We start from the raw sequence: 21,155 nt of genomic DNA, 5'->3' as shown, positions 1-21,155 counted from the left end.
AACCTGTGGTTCCTCATTTTAGGAGTCTGTGACCAATGGTATACAATGATCAGACATGCTTCAGAGAACCAAATAATTGTTTGTTTTAACATAAAAACAAAAAATATTTTAAAATAGTCTGCATCGATGTCTAGCTTAGCTAAATGTATAGCGTTCCCTGACAGTAACTTAGGTCTCCTAGCTTCTTCAGACACCCTTAATTGGGTGTCATCTCAGTCTGGTTTCCCTGAACAACTACTTGCCTCCTGAGAGAGAATTCCTTTTTAAACCTGTCAGAGTTCTTTTGATCTCATGTGTTCTCAGGCCTTTTCCTGTCCTGATTAATACTAGTTTTGTAGGTTAGTTGGAGAAGAGGCAAAATCTTCAAAGATAATAGTCCTGGTATTGTTCCGTTACCACCCTCAAGTGTTTGCGAAGAGGTGGCTTATTTTGAGCAATTCTTTCCCATCCTGCCTGTTTTTTCAGACAGTCTCCTGTTGCACTAAGTCAATACACTCAAACAGAAAACACTTTCGTTACCAGTAAATCAAGTCATAAATTATTATGGAGGGCTCTGAATGAATCACAAAGTACACTTAGCAAAAATCATGAAGGAACCCCTCTATGGCTCAAAAACTGAAACGGGAGAATAAACAAATGCAGAGGAAGATAAGTCTTGAACCCAGAGAGACCCTAGAACTGAGAGTTCTAGATTAGGCAAGTAGATGCTGTAGGAATGGTTCTTCAATATTCCTTTTTTAAAAAAGTCTAAGGTGCTTTACTTTTTCTCTGTTATACCGACAACACTAGGCACAGCCATTGCAAACAGATTTACTCTTTTCCAGGGCATCTTCCCACTGAGAGACCGAGAGTCACAGTGTTTGCTGCCAAACTCCTTTGGCAGCGAACATCAATCTTGTTTCCACCAACTGTCATGTTTTTGGCAGTCAAAATTCCTCCCCCATATTTTTATTCATATAGGCAGGGGATGTTGGGAGTATCTATTAGTGAGTGAAGTTCTCCATTGCCCCAGGAACGATGTCTTTGATTTTGTTGTGCTGTATGTCTCAGGCAAATTAGCAGGAAGTTGAGAGACTGGGATACTAATACTTCAAAGTTCTTAAATCTACTAACAGAAAATATCACTGAAGCAGCATGGCTGTACACCTATTCAGTTGAAACCAATCTGCAAAATTGCCAAATTCCTTTACTGAATTAGACAATAAACAGGACTTCTGGCTTGCTGGAGCACAGGTTTCTTGTAATGGCCCTATGACTAGTTTTTTAATATATCGATTTAATATCTATCTTATTCAAAAGAACTTAAGGTGGGATTTTCTGAAGTACCATATTTGTCGTAAGGTAATTAATTGTCAGCATTGGAAACTGAAATATTTTATCAATAGAACAGGTAGAACTGAAATAATTGAAGAGTGCCACATAGCCTTGTATGTCCACTTTACCTCAACGCTGGTATGGAGGGGGTTACCTGTGAGGGCATTGGTGGAGTTCAGTCTCTTCTGCACTCTCCTTTAAGTCTGAAATCATCTCACTTGTGACAGAGGTCTACTCGGAATTTGGCTGAGACCCACAAACTCACTTTGCAGATTGGAAAGGCATTGTGTTCCATGCAAATCAGGAGTTTATGAGATGAACGGTGCTGTAACCGATTTTGTAATCTTTTATATGCAGTTATAGGGGTTTTTTTTGTTAGAGGTGCTTGTTGCAACTCCATAGGTAAGGCTGAGTTCCAATTTGCACTTAAAGTAGGATTTCAGTTGCTTTGATTTGTAAGTAAAATGTGTTTTTACTTTCCTGGTTCTTGTCACGCAGACAGCAAGCAGCAAAAGACCAGAAGTCCAAAGTGCAAACAATGCGATGTTTATTGGGGTTAGTTTCTAAGCAAGCATATTCCAAAGCCCTTCACACCAGTTGGGCTTATCTCTATATGCCAATAGTCTGTTTCCCAATGTTCTGCTCCCAGCTCTGACGCCGCAGAGCATTTACCCCGTGTCCCCCTTCCCAGCTCTGATGCCGCAGAGCCTTGCCTGTGTCCCCATTCCCATTCCCCCCAACCTTAGCAACCATGATTCCAATTTCACAATATCTTCCCCAAGCTAGCAGCACTAACTCTGAGTACACTATGAATTTTCTGAGAATTTACAAGTAAATTCACTGATTAATTTTGAGCTACAGTTAGTTAATTTGAGTCCATTAAGAAATTTAACACCTGTAAGTCATCTTTGTTTCAAATGATCTTAACAATGAAATAGCACACCTCAAACTTCCCATGTAGTTAAAATTAATTGAAATCATGGACACAGGCTATATTTGAAGAAATTAAATTGTAATTAAGATAAGTTATTAACATTTATGATACAGATTACAGACAGGCTCAGGTAACTGTAAATGGGGCCATTGTGATGTTGCCACCTTTCCTCCACAGCTGATTTTCATCCAGCATTTCTATTGCATATAATGACTCATTGATTTGAGGCTCCCTGGTCTCTAGTCAAGAATTCTCATCCGTAGATTGTGGTCCACCCAGCACTGCTCTTTAAAGATTCCATGGTGGCATGCTAGCGTGAGCCATCAGAGTTTGTAAGGCTCCCCATGCACTGCTTTCTTGACTCCACTGTGCATTCAGAAGGTACTGATGAACTGAGGCAGGAGTGCAGGGGAAGCTTTCAAAGCACAGACATGTTGGGATTTACAGATGGGGCTCTCCTTTTTCTCCCTTTCCACAGCACTGATCTCTGCCACACAGCCTTCTAAACCAAAAAGGACATTGCAGATTAAGGGATAGATTCAGCAGTACACTTTGGCAGCTTTGTGTTACGCAAAGCTACTGTTAAACCCATATCCACGGGCTGGTGAACTTTGGCTACATTGCACTGTTTTCGTATGCCAGTGAATCTGCCCTTTAAAAGTCAAAATTAAAACAAAAAAATGTAAGGTTGATACTACATATCTTGAAATAAATAGAAATCTTGCATGGTAGAATTCTTTTTAGGCTTCTTTTTTAGTCTTTGTGTATGACGTTTTAAATTTTAAAACTAAGGAAATTCCCAGAAACGCGAACTACATTAAGAGGCTAAGATTCATAGTATGTCTCAGTAATGTAAGGGTAAGAAATGTTGTAATGCTGCTGTAAATATCCAAAAATAAAGTATTGTAGACCCAAAAAATTAAGAATTACAGCAATATTTAAAAGAAATCAAAACATGTTAAAGAAAGAAATGCGTAATTAAGGCACCTAAACAGCCTTCGCTCTGGTCTGTAGTAATGCTGTGATAGGTAAGAAATATGAAAATACAAACAAACTTAATCTAATCTGGGATCACACACCCTAAAATCATAATCAGACACAAGGTGGGTGAGGTAATATCTTTTACTGGACCACCTTCTGTTTGTAAGAGACAAGCTTTTGAGTTTACACAGAGTTGCTCTTCTTTTTTCCCACAAAGGTCAATTGTAGACTGATCACTATCAGTCCTCATCCTCAAAGGAAACCTGCACAATACTTTCAAAAGACAAGCCTGGGAACTAAATTTATAACTTTGCAAGATGCTAAAAATCATGGTCTTAATAATAACAACACTATTTTACAACAATCTGTAATACAGTAACTCCCCTTTTTGTCCTGTGACTACAGGGATGTTAAAAGAAAAGGAGTACTTGTGGCACCTTAGAGACTAACCAATTTATTTGAGCATAAGCTTTCGTGAGCTACAGCTCACTTCATCGGATGCATACTGTGGAAACTGTTTTCATGAGCTGTAGCTCACGAAAGCTTATGCTCAAATAAATTGGTTAGTCTCTAAGGTGCCACAAGTACTCCTTTTCTTTTTACTCTCCTTGCAATGTGTATGATAATCAAGGTGGGCCATTTCCAGCACAAATCCAGGGTTTAACAAGAACGTCGGGGGCGGGAGGGGGGGTGTGTTAGGAAAAAGCAAGGGGAAATAAGTTACCTTGCATAATGACTTAGCCACTCCCAGTCTCTATTCAAGCCTAAGTTAATTGTATCCAATTTGCAAATGAATTCCAATTCAACAGTTTCTCGCTGGAGTCTGGATTTGAAGTTTTTTTGTTGAGGAATTGCAACTTTCATGTCTGTAATCACGTGACCAGAGAGATTGAAGTGTTCTCCGACTGGTTTATGAATGTTATAATTCTTGACATCTGATTTGTGTCCATTTATTCTTTTACGTAGAGACTGTCCAGTTTGACCAATGTACATGGCAGAGGGGCATTGCTGGCACATGATGGCATGTATCACATTGGTGGATGTGCAGGTGAACGAGCCTCTGATAGTGTGGCTGATGTTATTAGGCCCTGTGATGGTGTCCCTGAATAGATATGTGGGCACAGTTGGCAACAGGCTTTGTTGCAAGGATAGGTTCCTGGGTTAGTGGTTCTGTTGTGTGGTATGTGGTTGCTGGTGAGTATTTGCTTCAGGTTGGGGGGCTGTCTGTAGGCAAGGACTGGCCTGTCTCCCAGGATTTGTGAGAGTGTTGGGTCATCCTTCAGGATAGGTTGTAGATCCTTAATAATGCGTTGGAGGGGTTTTAGTTGGGGGCTGAAGGTGACGGCTAGTGGCGTTCTGTTATTTTCTTTGTTAGGCCTGTCCTGTAGTAGGTGACTAAGGGTCACTTCATCTTGAATAAAGAAAAGGAGTACTTGTGGCACCTTAGAGACTAACCAATTTATTTGAGCATGAGCTTTCGTGAGCTACAGCTCACTCAAATAAATTGGTTAGTCTCTAAGGTGCCACAAGTACTCCTTTTCTTTTTGCGAATACAGACTAACACGGCTGTTACTCTGAAACCTTTCATCTTGAATGGTCTTTTAGAATATGTGTGAACTACTTACGCTACGCTATCTGTTCAACCTTGTATTTAGCTGTGACACTCTGAGTATCTTTCCCAGACCCATGGAAGAGCTGGTTGGTGCAATTAAAGATATTACCTCCCCCACTTTGTCTCTCTAATATCCTGGGACTGACATGGCTACAACAATAGTGCATACAAAGATAGAAATGTATCCCAGAAAGCTAAATTGCTACTTCTAATAATATGTAGATCCCAAAATTGAGACTTAACCCGTTATCTTCCTCCTTCAGGCTTCCACTTTCCTCATAATTTGAGTAACATATCATTTAGTAATTAGACATGTAGGATAATGTACCCAGGAACTGAGACTTTTGTCTCTGCATTGCAGCTTCATGGGTTTAACATTGGCAGTATGATATCCTATTAAAACATATGCCTGTACAATCAGTGTAAAAAGCACAGAACTTTATAAGCACAGCAGAAAGCAGTGGATTACTTTTTTTAGAGTCTGGAACACCTTAGGGACAAATAATTTGCAATTAAAATTTCTCAGACTTAAACTTCCTCATCCCAGGAGTGTTGCCAGTGAGCATGCAATGATCAAAACTAATCAGTTTTCAGTTGATTGTCCCACATCTTTGAGAAAAATTAAATATAAGCGTTGTCCAGATCTGGTATTGTGCCATAAATCAATAGGCCCTTGAATACTACAGTATAGAAATGCCTGTAAATAAATGGTGGAGTATCTTTTGAGGGCATGTTTGTGGAGTGAGGGGAAGAATAGAGAAGCAGAGACCATGTAATTTAAAATGCTGATTTGAAGGAGTAGTGTAAGCATAAGTGATGAAAGTCCACTGTGTATCTAAAAGAGTTGGTATTTCCCAGCGCCCAGGTCAAGAGGTCAAAGGGCTTGGTGTAAGAATAGCAGATCTAGCAGTAGAGCACCGTGTGCAGAATGCTAATGGGGGAAAGGGCAGGAAATTCTCTGACTTCTCAGCTAATTTACTAGTTGCTGTGAAGCTGTGAAATTTACATACCAGGTATTGGTTTCGCTGCAGATGTAAATGAAATATCTTAATTTCCTTTCTAATGAATCTGCCATGGTAGTCACATCTGGGTGTGTTTGTCATGATTTCATTTAATTCTTTCTGAGCTATTTTGAAATCAGCCTGTTGTCTGCTATATCTACTTGATTTCAAAATGAAGTGTGTACATTTCAGGACTGCTCATGAGGGCAGTGATGCTGAAAGTCTCTCCGTGCGCCCTCCACCTCCTCCCAGTGTGTTTTAAAGATCGTTCATCAGAGGAGCTGTGCAATTGATTTTCAGAAAATACTGGTGACCTAGAAGAAAAGGAGTACTTGTGGCACCTTAGAGACTAACACATTTATTTGAGCATAAGCTTTCGTGAGCAGCTTATGCTCAAATAAATTGGTTAGTCTCTAAGGTGCCACAAGTACTCCTTTTCTTTTTGTGAATACAGACTAACATGGCTGCTACTCTGAAACCTGTCATGGTGAGCTAGAGAAACTGTTCTCCCAATATTCCTTTGGAAATCCAGATGCATGTCATTGTTAGCCTTGCTTGTATGGTCTTGCCAGTAGTACCTCATCGTTAGGATGAGTCAGATGCTCTTCTTTGAGTGAGAAAGCATAATATGTCACGCTGCCTACCTATGTGTCCTTATTCTATAAGGGTGGAAAATGTGGAGTTAGTCCTGAAATAAAAGACACCCCTCCTGCCCCGAATTTTCATATTTTCATGTGGAGATTTGTGTGTGAATTATGAATAAACAGCAGCTGGTGAACACTCAGATTTCCCTGCCCTTCAAAAGACAGTGAATTTTGACAGACAAGTTGAATGGTATGAAATTTGAACCTTGTGTACTCTTACAGTATGGAAAAAAAAATTTTGTTGTAAGGAACTATAGTGGTTTGCAGTGTAAATACCCTCTCTCACCAATTGGACTACGGTTTTGTTTCAGTAAGGTGAAATTCTTGAGAAGGCTATTCAGCAATTATGTAAGGTCGGTGCTGCTCCTTGCTTCAAATTGAGCTTTCCACACAGGTTTTGCCAACTTGGGCTGTAGAAGATTGTTCCTTACAATGAACAATAATAATAACTACTAAAGCGAAGGATATTCTCATTCTTTCATCCTTAAACTCTTGTCTTCTTAAACACTGTTGCTATTGCTTGGCAAATCAGTGGTGATTTCATACTTGCAGCAGCTGTCCCTTGGCAAGCAGGGCAGGGTGGTCTACTTCTTTTCATTGGCATTGGAACGCTCTTCCTGAAAAACAGAGGAGGGCTGAATTGGTAGAAGTCTTGTACAGTCTGAGGAATTGTTTTGAAGTGGAGAGGTTTTTGCAATTTTTAAACCTTTATGTATTGTGCACTTACTTTGAATTATAAAAATAGAATCTCTTAAAAAAATCTGTCAGAGCTTAACACCATTGGGAATTAAATAAGAATAAGAAAAAGCCTGTTTTTAGAAAACTATATTCTCTATTCTAAGACCCTCAATGGCAAGGAGAGCTCTGACAAGAAATCAAGTTTTAATTAAAAAGGAGGTGAACTTCCAGCAGTTCTTGACCCATAAGGTGAGACAGTCTTAACTGGGTGGAAACAATCTCTAAGGTGCATGAGAAATGCTGATACAGAGAGCTCCTTTCTATAGGAAAGACACATAATCATAGACCTGCTAAACTGTGCATTGGCTTAAAGGGACACATTTTAGTAATTTAGGTGCAGAACTCCGTGCTTAAATATTGTGCGATAAGTGCTGTAAAAATAGATCACAGCTGAAAATTTGAAGTATTTTTTAACTAAAAGATCACAGGACAGGGGAAATCTCCAAAACCCATTGCTTATGGAATACCTGGATTAAAAAAATGTTTTGTGATTGGCTATTTCAGAGCCAGCAGAAGGAGCACAAGTTAATTGCCAAACATAATTACTAGATCTTGATGTTGATGCACAAACAATTAAGTAAATTGAAAGGCTTTGTTAATTTCAAGCTCCATTGGAAACACATGGAGATAACCTAAAATATTTGCCAAATAGAAAACGGAAAGAATTAATAATTTTTATAATAATGACAAATAATCTTTCAAGCTCCTCAGAGGGAATAAATAATAGAGTAAAAATACTTGTTCTGGTGTCCCTTTTTAGTCACTTACCGATTAAACTTAAAATTTTAAGCTGCAATAGCATGTTACCCTGAGGAATTCCTGAGCTGGCACCAGTCAATGCTCTGATTCTTTGAGTCAAAAAAAAATACCTCAACTCATCAGTCTGTTGAACTCATTCTTTGTCAGATAAGGGCTGTATTCTGGCAATTATTTTCCTGAAGTAAGCTCACCTGCATTAGATAGGTACACTTGGTGGATGTAGCAGGTATGTGCGTAGATTTTTACGGGCAGAAGGGCCCACTGTGTTCATGTAGTCTGACCTCTTGCATAACACACGCCATAGAATTTTATCCTGTGCTTCCTGCATCCAGTGGTGAGTTGTTCCAGTGGTTAACTTCTCTGTTTTTAAAAAAAATAAATAAATAAAAATGGTGCCTCATTTTCAGGTTTGGATTTATCTAGAACTTTCGGCCATTAGATATTGTTGTGTCTTTGTTTGACTAAAGAGCCTTCTACTCAGATATTATCTGACTGTGTGGAAGTGCTTATAGAACATGACGTAGGTGCCTCTTAGCTTTCTCAGTAAGCTAACTACAACTTATTAAATCTCTCTGTAAGTCATGTTTTCTTGTGGTTCTCTGGTCCATTGTTTATGCAGTTAGTAACTATATTATCCTCCTTTTACAGATGGGGGTAAATTAGGCACAGAGGTTATGGCTTGCCCAAGGTCACCTAGCTAATCGTCATTTTGTTTTCCTGGTCTTAAAACTAACATAACACTTACACACTCATTGCTTTGTATAGATGTAAAATGAAGGTTAATACTCCACATTTTCTAATCTGCTGAAAGATCTGTATAGATATGTTGCAAAATCCATTAACTGTCCCTGAAGAATTGATTGAATCTGGCAAATAGAAAATAGGAAAAGTTCAATTAAGGCATTATGACCTCCATCTTCAAAGAGCAAGATGCTAATAAGAGGATCCAATTCCCTCTAATCTTTAAGTAACTCATCTGATACTAGAGTTTGTTGCAGGGCAGATTTTGCTCATTTCTTTGGGCTAAAAAATTAATTTTCTCCCTCAGGTCTAAAATGTGAGCTCTGGTCAGAAAGTTATCTTATTTTAAGACTCAAATGATATAATAGAGCAAAATATACACTGGCACTAAATCCAAGACAGGGATGGATAGAGGAGAGTGTTCAGCAGCCTTTAGAATTTGTTTGGTAAGAGGCAAATTGTGCTTGGCATTTTAATTGGTTCTGCAAGTTTTGTGTTGTTTTAACATATTCCTGTTTTGTCCTGACAGCTTTTTGTTAGTAGCCTTCCTCACTCTATTCAGTGCTATCTGCTTGTTGCTGTAAAAGGCAAAGATCCCTCCAGGTATGTGGGAGAAGACTGTTGGCTCATGAAATCCAAGCTCCAAGCATCACAAGGGGCTTGATTACACCATTTCAATTTCAGAGTAACAGCCATGTTAGTCTGTATTCGCAAAAAGAAAAGGAGTACTTGTGGCACCCTAGAGACTAACCAATTTATTTGAGCATAAGCTTTCGTGAGCTACAGCTCACTTCATCGGATGCATACTGTGGAAAGTGCAGAAGATCTTTTTATACACACAAAGCATGAAGGTATTTTTTCATGGTTTGTGTGTATAAAAAGATCTTCTACACTTTCCACAGTATGCACCCGATGAAATGAGCTGTAGCTCACGAAAGCTTATGCTCAGATAAATTGGTTAGTCTCTAAAGTGCCACAAGTACTCCTTTTCTTTTTACCATTTCAATTCTATCTTTTCATGAATGTTCACAGTGGCCTTGGAGACAGTATGCCTAATATAATCCATGCAATAGTGCATTACTTAAAGCATATGGCATCTGCACCTTCATGAGGCCAACTCTCAGAGTAACATGTCCAGTGTGGGCTTCTACTAGCCTTTCAGTCACTTTTATTTTCATGATAAATTTCTTTTCTCACCATCTTCCATAGTCTGCAAGCTTTCTGTAGCTGATTCAGTACTTTGTCTGATCACAGCTAGTAAGAGATGATGTAATTTAGTTCCAGCTACCTTGTTTTAATGCAACAGAACTTTAACTCTGTAGATTACTGGTTTGAATCCAGCACAGGATGTTAGGAAATTTAGCATATTCCAACTTCAGTGGTCCATATGAAACAAACAAATGGACTTTTGGTCCAGCCCCAAACAAGGATGTGCATCCATATTTCACAAATCATCATCACTGTTGTCACTAATTGCCCTGCAAATTGACAGTCTCCTTGGAAGCCAAGGATTGAATGACACACTGAAGCTGAACAACCTTTCTGAATGCTAGAAATAGTTTATTCTAATCAGGTTTGAGACAATCACAGAAGTCGGATTGTCTTACTGCTGTTTGTACTGTAAGTAGAAAACTTCAGTCTCCAGAATTACCAATCCAACACCTTTCACCAGCATTAAATTCACTTAAAAAATACAATTATTTATTATTTGTATTATTGTAGTGCCTAGAAATCCCAGTCATGGACCAGGACCCCAGTGTGCTAGACACTGTACAAACATAGAACAAAAAGACGGCTGACTTTTTTGCTTAGTAAGAAAGTATTAGTATGCCTTTTCCTCATCTTTCGGTTTCAGGCTGGCATATGTGGAGCTGAGTAGCCCCATTTGCCTACACTGGAACAGTGCCTAGATTGATTAGGATTGCACAGTGCCAATTTTATTCTCATTTGGTGTATCAGGTAATGCATATCAGCACTGGTGAGTGGTACCCGTAACCAGATTCCAGCATCAGTTCCTCACAGATGTGTAGTGGGAAAAGGTAGCTCTGCTTGTGACCTCCTTACAAGTTGGTTGTGATTGCAAGTTGAAAAAAGCTGCCAGCATACTTCTAGTCATTGCTGAACCCACCCTTCAGTCCTCATTTACATTTTTCTCCATTTTCTTTCGTCTTTAATCTTGTCTTGTAATTGAGTAGCTAAAACTTCATCCCAGAACATAAGTCTTGTCCAAGTGAATTGCCTAAAGTTTTGCCTGATATGGGTTAGACTCAGAGAGGCCATCATCTGTGTGATGCTTCTTGGCAGTTAACCATCAGAATCAGCAGCTTTTGCCCTTAACCATCAGGCCCCCCTTCTCTGGGCTGCTGTTAGAATTCTCTCCATGTTCTGGCCATTGAAGCCACGCCGTTGTGTCAGTGTATCACTCTGTGCAATCTGGTCAAACCCTTGGACACGCTGTGGCTGTGCCTTTGCAGTGCAGCTGAGTTGAGTAGAAATACTGTTTTTTGCCAAGTTCCAACAGATCAGTGAGCTACTTCAAGAATGCAAAGATCCGAATAGTTCTGGCTCTCACGGTAGTTCTGTTCTCTGAACAGCGACCAGACTCTGCTTTATTGCTTTAAAAAAAAATAAACACAACCTCATATACCATTTTGTCAGCTGTGTACCATACTGTTGTCCAAAGCATAATACATTAGCATTTATTCAGCACTCTGTGGTTTCGTGTTCTGCACAGCTGTTAATTAATCCATCCTCACACCTGTGAGAGAGCTAAATATTTCCCCCACTTTACAGATTAAATATTTTTAAAATAAAGATAGCTATGCTTTTAAGTCTGTGTGGAGAACTCTCAGCAGGATCATGATATAATTGCTTCATTAAGAGGGAGTACAAAGCATAAACTTGGAAGCTTTTTGGCAGTTACCCACTTCTAGTTCCTGGTCCTTTCTCTGGTTTCCACTTCCTCTCACTCTGAAGCCATTCTCTACTTTACCTGTTACAGCAACTTGCAGAGCTTCTGTTTTGAGAGGAGAAGAACAATGAAAAATGAGCTGCTTCATGCGGTGCTCAGAAGTGGGTCCTGGAGCCCTTCCTCGGAAAGCAAGAATATTGTCATTGCTGCTGCTTAATCCCTTGTCTCCCACCCTTTTCTGGTCTCCATAAGCCAAGAAGCTGGAGTCCTGGAGCAGATTCTGAGTGAGTCTCCTACGTAGCAGTGCAGGCATAAATTACAAATATCCCTGTATGTAGGCAGGCCTTTGTTTCTGGCAAGGTTCTTAATGCTGAGACCCAGCCAAGACACCTGCTGTTTTTATAGAAACTGTCAGCATGCCTGAAGTACTGTGAAGAGTCCTTGCCCTTTTAAAGACCAAACAATTATATTCTCTCTGAGCAGGAGATGTGTGGGGCAGGCAGTTCTGTTGTATGATCAGGACATGCTTTTTGTAAGTACAATTCTTGGTGATTTTTCTTAGTGAATTCTAGGTGTTTAAAAAATAGGTAGCACTGACATGCGTCTATCTTTCTAAAGACTTGATTTACCTATTTTGTAGAGGCTTTCAGTCGGATTTGCTAACTGAGAATTAGCTGCTGTAAATGAAGATGGATGTTGGGATGGTGTTGCTTTCTTCTTGCTGAGTGCCTGCTGCTGCCCTGTAACCCTTTTAATGATTCCCTAAAGAGTGACGCATGCCTAGCTAAGGGCAGGGGACTGTCCATTAGACATCTGGCAGGTGGCACCAAAGGGTGACATTTCCAGCTGAAATTTACACAGTAACGCTTTTATTGCCTGAAGTTCTAGAAGGGTTTTAGTGTGGCTTTCTACATATGTTGTAGCCTCAAATTTCCTTGATGCCCTGACTTCGGTGCACACCGCATCTAGTCACAGGAGGCTAGAGATAGAGCTACAGGTTACCAAGCATTCTATTGCCTTTCGGACGAGTCTAAGGCCTTGTCTACATTGCCACTTTACAGTGCTATGACTTTCTTGCTCAGGGGTGTGAAAACACCCCCTCACCCCCCCCTTCAGAGTGCTGCAAGTTCCAGCGCTGTAAAGTGGCAGTGTAGACGGCGCACCAGCGCTGGGAGCTACTCCCCTCCTGGAGGTGGTTTTTTTACAGCGCTGGGAGAGCTCTCTCCCAGTGCTGGTACTGCGACTACACAGCCACGTTTAACATTGCTAGTGAAGACATACCCTCACAAACTTTTTTTAAAATCTGCTAGGTCATCAGAATTTGCTTCCTGTAAACATTTATCAGCAGTTTCTTTCCCCTTTATGGTTCATCCAGCTACTACTTGTGAGGAAGAAAGAGAGAGATTCATAGTTCTAGTATTTGTATTTCGCCATCATCCTGCTGTACTATGGATCAGTGGTTCTTAGCCAGGAGTCCAGGGCCCACAGGGATCCGTGAGCAGATTTCAGGGGGTCCGCCAAGCAGGGCTGGCATTAGACCTGCTGGGGCCTATGGCAGAAAGCTGAAGTCCCCACCACCTGAGGCTGAAGACCGGGGCTCGCAAGTCCCGCCACCTGGGGCTGAAGCCGAAGTGTGAGCAACTTAACTTTGCGGGGGCCCCCTGTGACACGGGGTACCAGGGAATTGTCTTCTTTCCTAACCCCTGACGCTGGCCCTGGCTTTTATATGCAGAAAAACAGTTGTGGCACAGTTGGACCATGGAGTTTTTATAGGATGATGGGGGTGAGGGGGACGACCTCGAAAAGGAAAAGGTTGGGAACCCCTGCTATAGATGATTAAAATGATGTACAATGTGAAAGCTTTCTAGTGTTTGGAGTCATCCCAGTTACAACTTCCTGTCATCTCACTGTTGGATCTCTGACTGAAACACTGATTGCAAACTTCTTCTGTGTTGAAGAGGTCTCTCTTCTGTTAGCTCTGTCCAAGCATAGTGTGCTGTACTTCATAGGGTTAGTTATGACAGATGAGGATTTTGTCGTCTTGGCAGTTGTACGTGATGAAATTTGTATTGAATTTCAGTAGATCTGTGAGCTAGAACTATGGCAGCATTATTTTAGACAGCCTCCCAAAAGGGGTCTGCTGAGGTTTTTCGTCTGATCTTGGAGCCAAATCTGAGAGGACAGTGTCTCTTTTTCACCTGTTAATTTATTGCACAGAGCAAGCATGCACATAGCAAAGTGTCTCCCTGTACTGATCTGCTCACTTTTTCCTCACTTTCTGTACACAGGACCAGCACACAGAGGTACATGTAGTAGGTTACATTACAATTGTTGTGTGGGTTTAGCTTTAGGTGTGGACAAGGTTTTCGTTCCTTTTTTCACCACTTTTTTCCTACTAAATTTGTCACGTGATACCTATTCTAAATTTGCTGTTTGCTTTTATTGGCACAAACAAGATGCTGTGCCTGTTGCACAAAAATAAACATTTCCCTCATTATTGCAAATTCAGTATTGTTCTAATGTGTCCATGTGTGTCACCACTGCTATGCAGGAGGAAGTTTTATAGAAACGCAGACTAAACAGGAAGTGATCTGTTCCAGCGGGGTGGGGATATAGACACCCCACAGGGGTGTGTGTGTGTGAGTTTCTTGGAGTCACATGGCCCAGCATCTGGATAGCAGTTCTCTCTAGGGAGGTTTGTTCATGCAGCTGTATACAGTTATTAGGCTTCTGGAATTACAGTTCTATGACATTGCAGGTCAGGAGTTTGAGTAAGAATAATCAACTCACCAGGTCTCAAAATAAATCTGGACACCTGCTCTCATAAGTTATTTTTGTCAAACTAGAAACTGTATGGAAATTGAGCCACCACTGATTAATATTGTCCAACACGTCAACAGCTGTGTCTTCCGTTAGATCTCCTACCATCTACCTCATCTGGAGGGACTGTTAATGCTTATTTTGTGAATTGATACCTACTGAAAAGTGTTTGACTAGCCAGCTTACCTATTGAAAAGTGTTTGACTAGCCAACTTTTATTCTTTAGATGTACGAGCATTTAAAAAACCATTAAATACATACAATGCCCAAAATAAGTTGCAGAGAACTTCTTCACTCAACCAAAACCATCCTCTCACAGCTACCCACTTAAGAAAAAGACTGTGTGTGTGGGGAGGGACGGGGACAGGACAAAAAATTGATAGAGATGAAAGAAATTCCGGTGGATAAAGGGCTCTTCATTTAGAGTGCCCCTCTTGTGGTCCACTGATGTATAAATCTGTGGACAGTAAACTCAGATAGCCCTGTTGATCTCCGCTATTTGCAGCATCATTCAAAGAATGGAGATAGTTTCATAGATAACTATAGCCCAGACTATAAAGATGAGAACTATTACTTCAAGTATGTCTAGAACCATCTGTGCGCTAGAACTGCACAGGCGTAATGTGCTACCTATGCAGAACAACACTAAATAAAGGGGCAGCCACAGTCTGAACTAGCTGAAGTTTCCAAGTGGTTTTAGGGTATGTATACACTTCAATTAGATAGCATTGCTGGCCTATGCCAGCTGACTAGGACTCACAGGGCTCGAGCTTATGGGACTGTTTAATTGCGATTATAGATTCATAAATACTGAGGTCAGAGGGGACCATTATGATCATCTAGTCTGACCTCCTGCACAACGCAGGCCACAGAATCTCACCCAACCACTCCTGTGAAAAACCTCTCACCTATGTCTGAGCTATTGAGGTCCTCAAATCGTGGTTTAAAGACTTCAAGGAGCAGAGAATCTTCCAGCAAGTGACCCGTGCCCCATGCTACAGAGGAAGGCAAAAAACCTCCAGGGTCTCTTCCAATCTGCCCTGGAGGAAAATTCCTTCCCAACCCCAAATATGGTGATCAGCTAAACCCTGAGCGTATGGGCAAGATTCACCAACCAGAATACTACAGAAAATTCTTTCCTGGGTAACTCAGATCCCACCCCATCTAACATCCCATCACAGGCCATTAGGCCTATTTACCATGAATATTTAAAGATCAGTTAATTACCAAAATCATGTTATCCCATCATACCATCTCCTCCATAAACTTGTCGAGTTTAATCTTAAAGCCAGATAGATCTTTTGCCCCCACTGCTTCCCTTGGAAGGCTCTTCCAAAACTTCACTCCTCTGATGGTTAGAAATCTTCGTCTAATTTCAAGTCTCAACTTCCTGGTGGCCAGTTTATATCCATTTGTTCTTGTGTCCACATTGGTACTTATATGTCCACATAGATGTTTGGGCTTGGGCAGGACCCTCTGACCTCGCAGGGTCCTAGAGTTTATTATTCTGTGTATGTTGTGGTATTTTTCTTGTTATATTAATTCAAGGATATTCTCTTCTACAGAAACCAAAGCCAAAGCCTCGGCCATCCATCACAAAGACTCAGTGGGAAAGTAATTATTTTGGGGTGCCTTTGTCCACTGTAGTGACTCCAGAAAAGCCTATTCCCATCTTTATCGAGCGATGTATTGAGTACATTGAAGCAACAGGTAAGAATTTCTCTTGGGGCAAGCATCAATGAGTAAAAGCGTCCACTGGGAGCTTGGTGCAAAAGTCATATGTTTTAGTTTGTTAGGAAGTCCAGGATCATATTACCCTTGAGGGAGAGAGGCTTATAAAAATGTTTGTATGCAGATGCCTTTTTATATATTGGAAGACTGGAATTACATTTTCCTTAAGCTTCCTGCACTTAACCCTTTAAGTAAGCCAGGTTGCATTCCTTGCAATTTCAGCTTCCCTGATTTGTATTAGTAATTGACAAATCATTTGTATTTCATGAGATTAGAAAATGAGATCATTTACTTTGTTGGGTTAAAGCTGAACTTTATTTTGGTGCCGATGTGGGCTTGGGCTTGTGCCTCAATCATGCTACACTGAAATTGCATCCAGATGCTGTAGAACTGCGCACTTTGCTGTTTCATGTCAACAATAAAAACTCATTTAATTTCATTCTGTTTGGCAAATGTATTAAGGTTTGTAGTGCACCGAAGATGTAAAGTGCCATTCTTGTGATTTCAGAAGTTTGCCAAATACTTACTAGCCACAGAAATAAATGTGGTAGCCAGAGAGTAATATGAAAATAACACCCCCCCATCACCAGTATCAAGGAGTGGTGTCCTAATGAGAAACCCAAACCCAGCAATCTCCAGTGTTGTCATTCTCTTCATGGTACTGGCCCCAAACTTTGTGTTTCATCTTGTGCATGGTTAGGAAAATCAGATTATATACTGAGTTTAATTTTCTGTCTGGCTTCTGGAGAGAGAAGGATGGGTTGTTCTCCCATCCCCCTTACAGATGCAGAGTGGAAGGGCATCAGGAAGCTTGTGTCTTTTTATTTTTTTTTTTACTTTGTTCATCCTCTCCCTGGATCACACCCCTACTGTTGCTGCTGATCTCTGCCTTATAGCAGAGTGAAAACGACATTACTTTGACCCGCTTCACTCTGCTGTGGCATAGATTAAGGGTATATCTACATTACAGCTGCTGCCGTAGCACCATAGTTTAGACATTTCCTACATCAAAGGAGGAGGTTTTTCCATCAATGTACTCAATCCACCTCACTGTGAGGCAGTTGCTAGATGGACAGAAGAATCCTTCCATTGACCTAGTCACATCTACACTGGAGGTTAGGTTGACTTAACTGTTTTGTCAGGGCATGACATTTTTCACATCCCTGAGTGATGTAGCTAGGTCAGCCTAAGTTTTAGGTGTAGACTGAACCTCAGGCCTCTGCTGTTCTTGGACTGTTTTTCAGGGTGGTAGGTGGGGAATCAGTGAGAAGGGAGGAAGAGAAAACATTCACCTTTTACAACTCTTGAGTCTGCCACAGGCATAAGGAATGGCATGAGCTACCAGTTAGCAACCTGTTGCCATGTCAGCTGAACATTGATGTGCATGATAAAGAAGACAGAACAGTCGAGGGGCAGTAGTGGAAGAAACTATTGTTCAAGCATAACTTAAAATTGATTTAAAAAATAACTCAGTATCCCATTCTTCAGTATTAGTGAGTGTTCTTATTTGGCTTTTCCTTTCCCTGTGTTAATACAATAGGCCCTGAGATTATTCCTGATTCTGACACTTGATATCAATCTGTTTTCTAGGGATAGAGAGTTCCCATACCTAGTTGTAGTTCCATTTCTGGGGGAGTGACTTCTAAACCTTTCAACATGGAAACATACATTATTTTGGGCCTACTTGTACATTTCCCCGTTTGCTTGTTCTGTACCTGAAGTGCAATGCAAGGATGTAATTTTGGAAGTTTATTTAATGGTTAGAGATTATCCTTGAATTCTGAAGCTAGGGTTGAATAGTACTGAAAGTCATCACAAGATTCAGTTCTGCCACAACTTCTGTGTCAAAATTCTTTAACTAGCAAAGAATTCTAGATGTCCTAACTATATCTGGATGGTTTACTTAATTCTGTTTGAAATACACTTTTTTGTGTTTCAGAATAGCAGCCGTGTTAGTCTGTATCCACAAAAAGAAAAGGAGGACTTTTGGCACCTTAGAGACTAACAAATTTATTTGCGCATAAGCTTTCGTGAGCTACAGCTCACTTCATCGGATGCATTCAGTGGAAAATACAGTGGGGAGATTTATATACACAGAGAACATGAAACAATGGGTGTTACCATACACACTGTAAGGAGTGTGATCAGGTAAGGTGAGCTATTACCAGCAGGAGAGGGGGCGGGGGATCTTTTGTAGTGATAATCAAGGTGGGCCATTTCCAGCAGTTGACAAGAACGTCTGAGGAACAGCAAGGGTGGGGGTAATAAACACGGGGAAATAGTTTTACTTTGTGTAATGACCCATCCGCTCCCAGTCTTTATTCAAGCCTAAGTTAATTGTTTCCAGTTTGCAAATTAATTCCAATTCAGCAGTCTCTGGGAGTCTGTTTTTGAAGTTTTTTTGTTGAAGAATTGCCACTTTTAGGTCTGTAATTGAGTGACCAAAGAGATAGAAGTGTTCTCCGACTGGGTTTTTGAATGTTATAATTCTTGACGTCTGATTTGTGTCCATTTATTATCCACTTCAATCTCTTTATTATAATAGCTCACCTTACCTGATCACTCTCGTTACAGTGCGTATGGTAACGCCCATTGTTTCATGTTCTCTGTGTATATAAATCTCCCCACTGTATTTTCCACTGAATGCATCCAGTGAAGTGAGCTGTAGCTCATGAAAGCTTATGCTCAAATAAATTTGTTAGTCTCTAAGGTTCCACAAGTCCTCCTTTACTTTTTTGTGTATGCTTGACAGTATTTTTGATCCTTTTTTCGCCCTCTGGTTTTCACTTGCTGCTTTCGTTGCCTTGATAGCATTTGAGGTGGGAGGTGCTCTTAGTCTCTAGTAATGCAAATTCTTCTTCAGTAATAGCTATGCTCAAGATTACAGGCTTAAACTAATGTGTTAGTAGCCCAACACAGTCAGGCTGCGGATTACAGTCTCTTTACGCCTGGATTTATTCTCTCTAATCCAAGTGTAATCAGTAATGATTAAGTATCATTAAGTGTGGACAGATTGCCTCAGCCTGCTATTAACCCTGATAGCAACATCTGGAGTAATGGTGTTAACACTCTCACTATTTGAAACTTCATGACAAGGGGGAAAATACACTGACTTTTAATCTTTCAAGGTCTGGGTCAAATGAAGCCTAGACAACAGTCCAAAAAGTCAATTTTAAAGTGTGATATACTGATTTAGTTCCAATTAAATAACTCTTCAGTGTAAGTCTGTATTCTATATTTGAAAATGCTTCTTTAGACAAGGATTCTCTTCTGTTTGATCTAGTTGTTAAATGCCAGCAAAGCTTTGCTGGAGTGCTAAAGGACGTAAATCTTTGGTGTCCTATCCCCACCTTCTCAAAAGTCATACAACAGGGTAATGTGTACAGACAAAATAAAGCTAGTGACATATATATCAGGTTTCAGACTTCATTTAAAATGAAAATGTCTTACATACACAGAACCTGCTTTTAGAATAGGTGTAGGTAGCATCCCTATTGCTTTTACTGGTCCCTTCCGTTATGCTGTTCCTTTGTTAAAGGTGTTGGGGTTTGATGCAATGTGTAGATGGAACTTAATCTTCAGCTACCCTTCTGTATCCTCTTCAGATACTGAGTTTGTAATGCTCTGAACTGGAAGGTGAAGACCTGACACAGATATTGAAAATCCAGTCGCTGATATTTCATTTTCACTGATTTTTCTCCAGTAGGTGTGATTTATAAGCCTATCCCCTAATCCATATTGGGCTTCTGAGATGTCCTAATACCTAAACTGCCTGCTCTGAAGAGCAGCTTTTTGCTAGAGACAGTTGCATTTTGGTCCCCATCTGTTCTCATTTTTTCAAAGTGGTGATATGGCTCCTCAGATCTGTGTGGTATTTAAATTGCTGTCAGGGTTCAGTTGTTGGAGTCTTTGCTTTGACCAATGGAAGGTTTTCTCTTGCTTGGTGATAAGTCCGTTTATCTTGAGGGAATTGCCATTTTCTCCTGAAGATCTTTGATCCTACAGCTGTGGCCTTGAATGGTCATTTTCTCTTGGGGGCTCTAAATTTTTCTATATATGTTTCAGCTTTATTCCCTTATGGCTCATATGAGGGGAAAAATGGGACAGCATCTTTGTTGCTTTGATGGTATAATTCAGGCATTTGCAACACTGGTGACCAAGACATCTGTAAAGACCCAAGAATTTATTTTTCCAGCCAGAGCTAAATTCAAATAGTTCTGTTGCCTGCTCAACACCCAAAACAGCAGGATATTCCTGAAGAGATTCTCTAGTCTGAAACCTGAAGTATTCTGCATCATCAGAATTTCCTAGGTTTCCGTTTTTGTGTTTGTATAGGGGAACATCTTTTGTCATTGCAGTCCAGCTCTGTTCACTTAAAGTTCGTGAGGGAAAAAATAATCTCTTCTTGAAACGCTTCCTAAAACATGCCTTCTATCCACTGCATGTGCCTATTAATTTCCCTATCAGTGATACAAGCTCTAATGTTTTTAATTTATTCACCATATATGTTCGACAGTTTGTTTATACTGCAGAGGAATGCAAAAGTTAAAGGGAAAAAAATTTATCTGTGGACAAGTGGTCAGTCATTTCAGTTACAAATGATTGAGTTCTTTCGGTGGTGGCGGTGGTTGTTCTTACTATAGTACTGCAGTAGTGCTTATGAGTTCCAGACAGCGATCAAGGTCCCCTTGTGCTTGGCACTGTACAAATGTATAGCAGAGATGGATGGTCCTTGTCCCCAAAAGCTTACAAGCTAAGTTGTAGACAGATTTTAAAAGTTGCTGTACAATCTGCTTTGGCTTGGCTGGAAAATTAAACTAGTTTCTTATTTTTCTGGGAAAGGGTAACTGCTCTTGACCTACCTGACTATTTTGATCTACCAGAGTAGCTGAAAAACCCAGGCTCTATCTCTTCCCAGTCACCATACACCTGTGATCAGAGAGCTAAGTCAATACATTCAAACTAATGT

General features: G+C 40.4%; 1 protein-coding gene across 2 annotated transcripts in view; it reads left to right on the top strand.

The window, feature by feature from the left end:
• ARHGAP35 (Rho GTPase activating protein 35) overlaps window positions 1–21,155 on the top strand; it is a 109,986-nt gene that overhangs the window by 39,520 nt on the left and 49,311 nt on the right. For both annotated transcript variants that reach the window (XM_048832723.2, XM_075122561.1), the window contains exon 3: window positions 16,021–16,165. In XM_048832723.2, the coding sequence (XP_048688680.2) occupies window positions 16,021–16,165 (145 nt within the window). The remainder of the gene's footprint in view (window positions 1–16,020; window positions 16,166–21,155) is intronic.

The sequence above is a fragment of the Caretta caretta genome, chromosome 23, assembly GCF_965140235.1.
Source record: "Caretta caretta isolate rCarCar2 chromosome 23, rCarCar1.hap1, whole genome shotgun sequence".
NCBI lineage: Eukaryota > Metazoa > Chordata > Testudines > Cheloniidae > Caretta > Caretta caretta.
The sequence above is the reverse complement of the archived record's forward strand: the minus strand, read 5'-3'. Positions and strand labels throughout refer to the sequence as shown.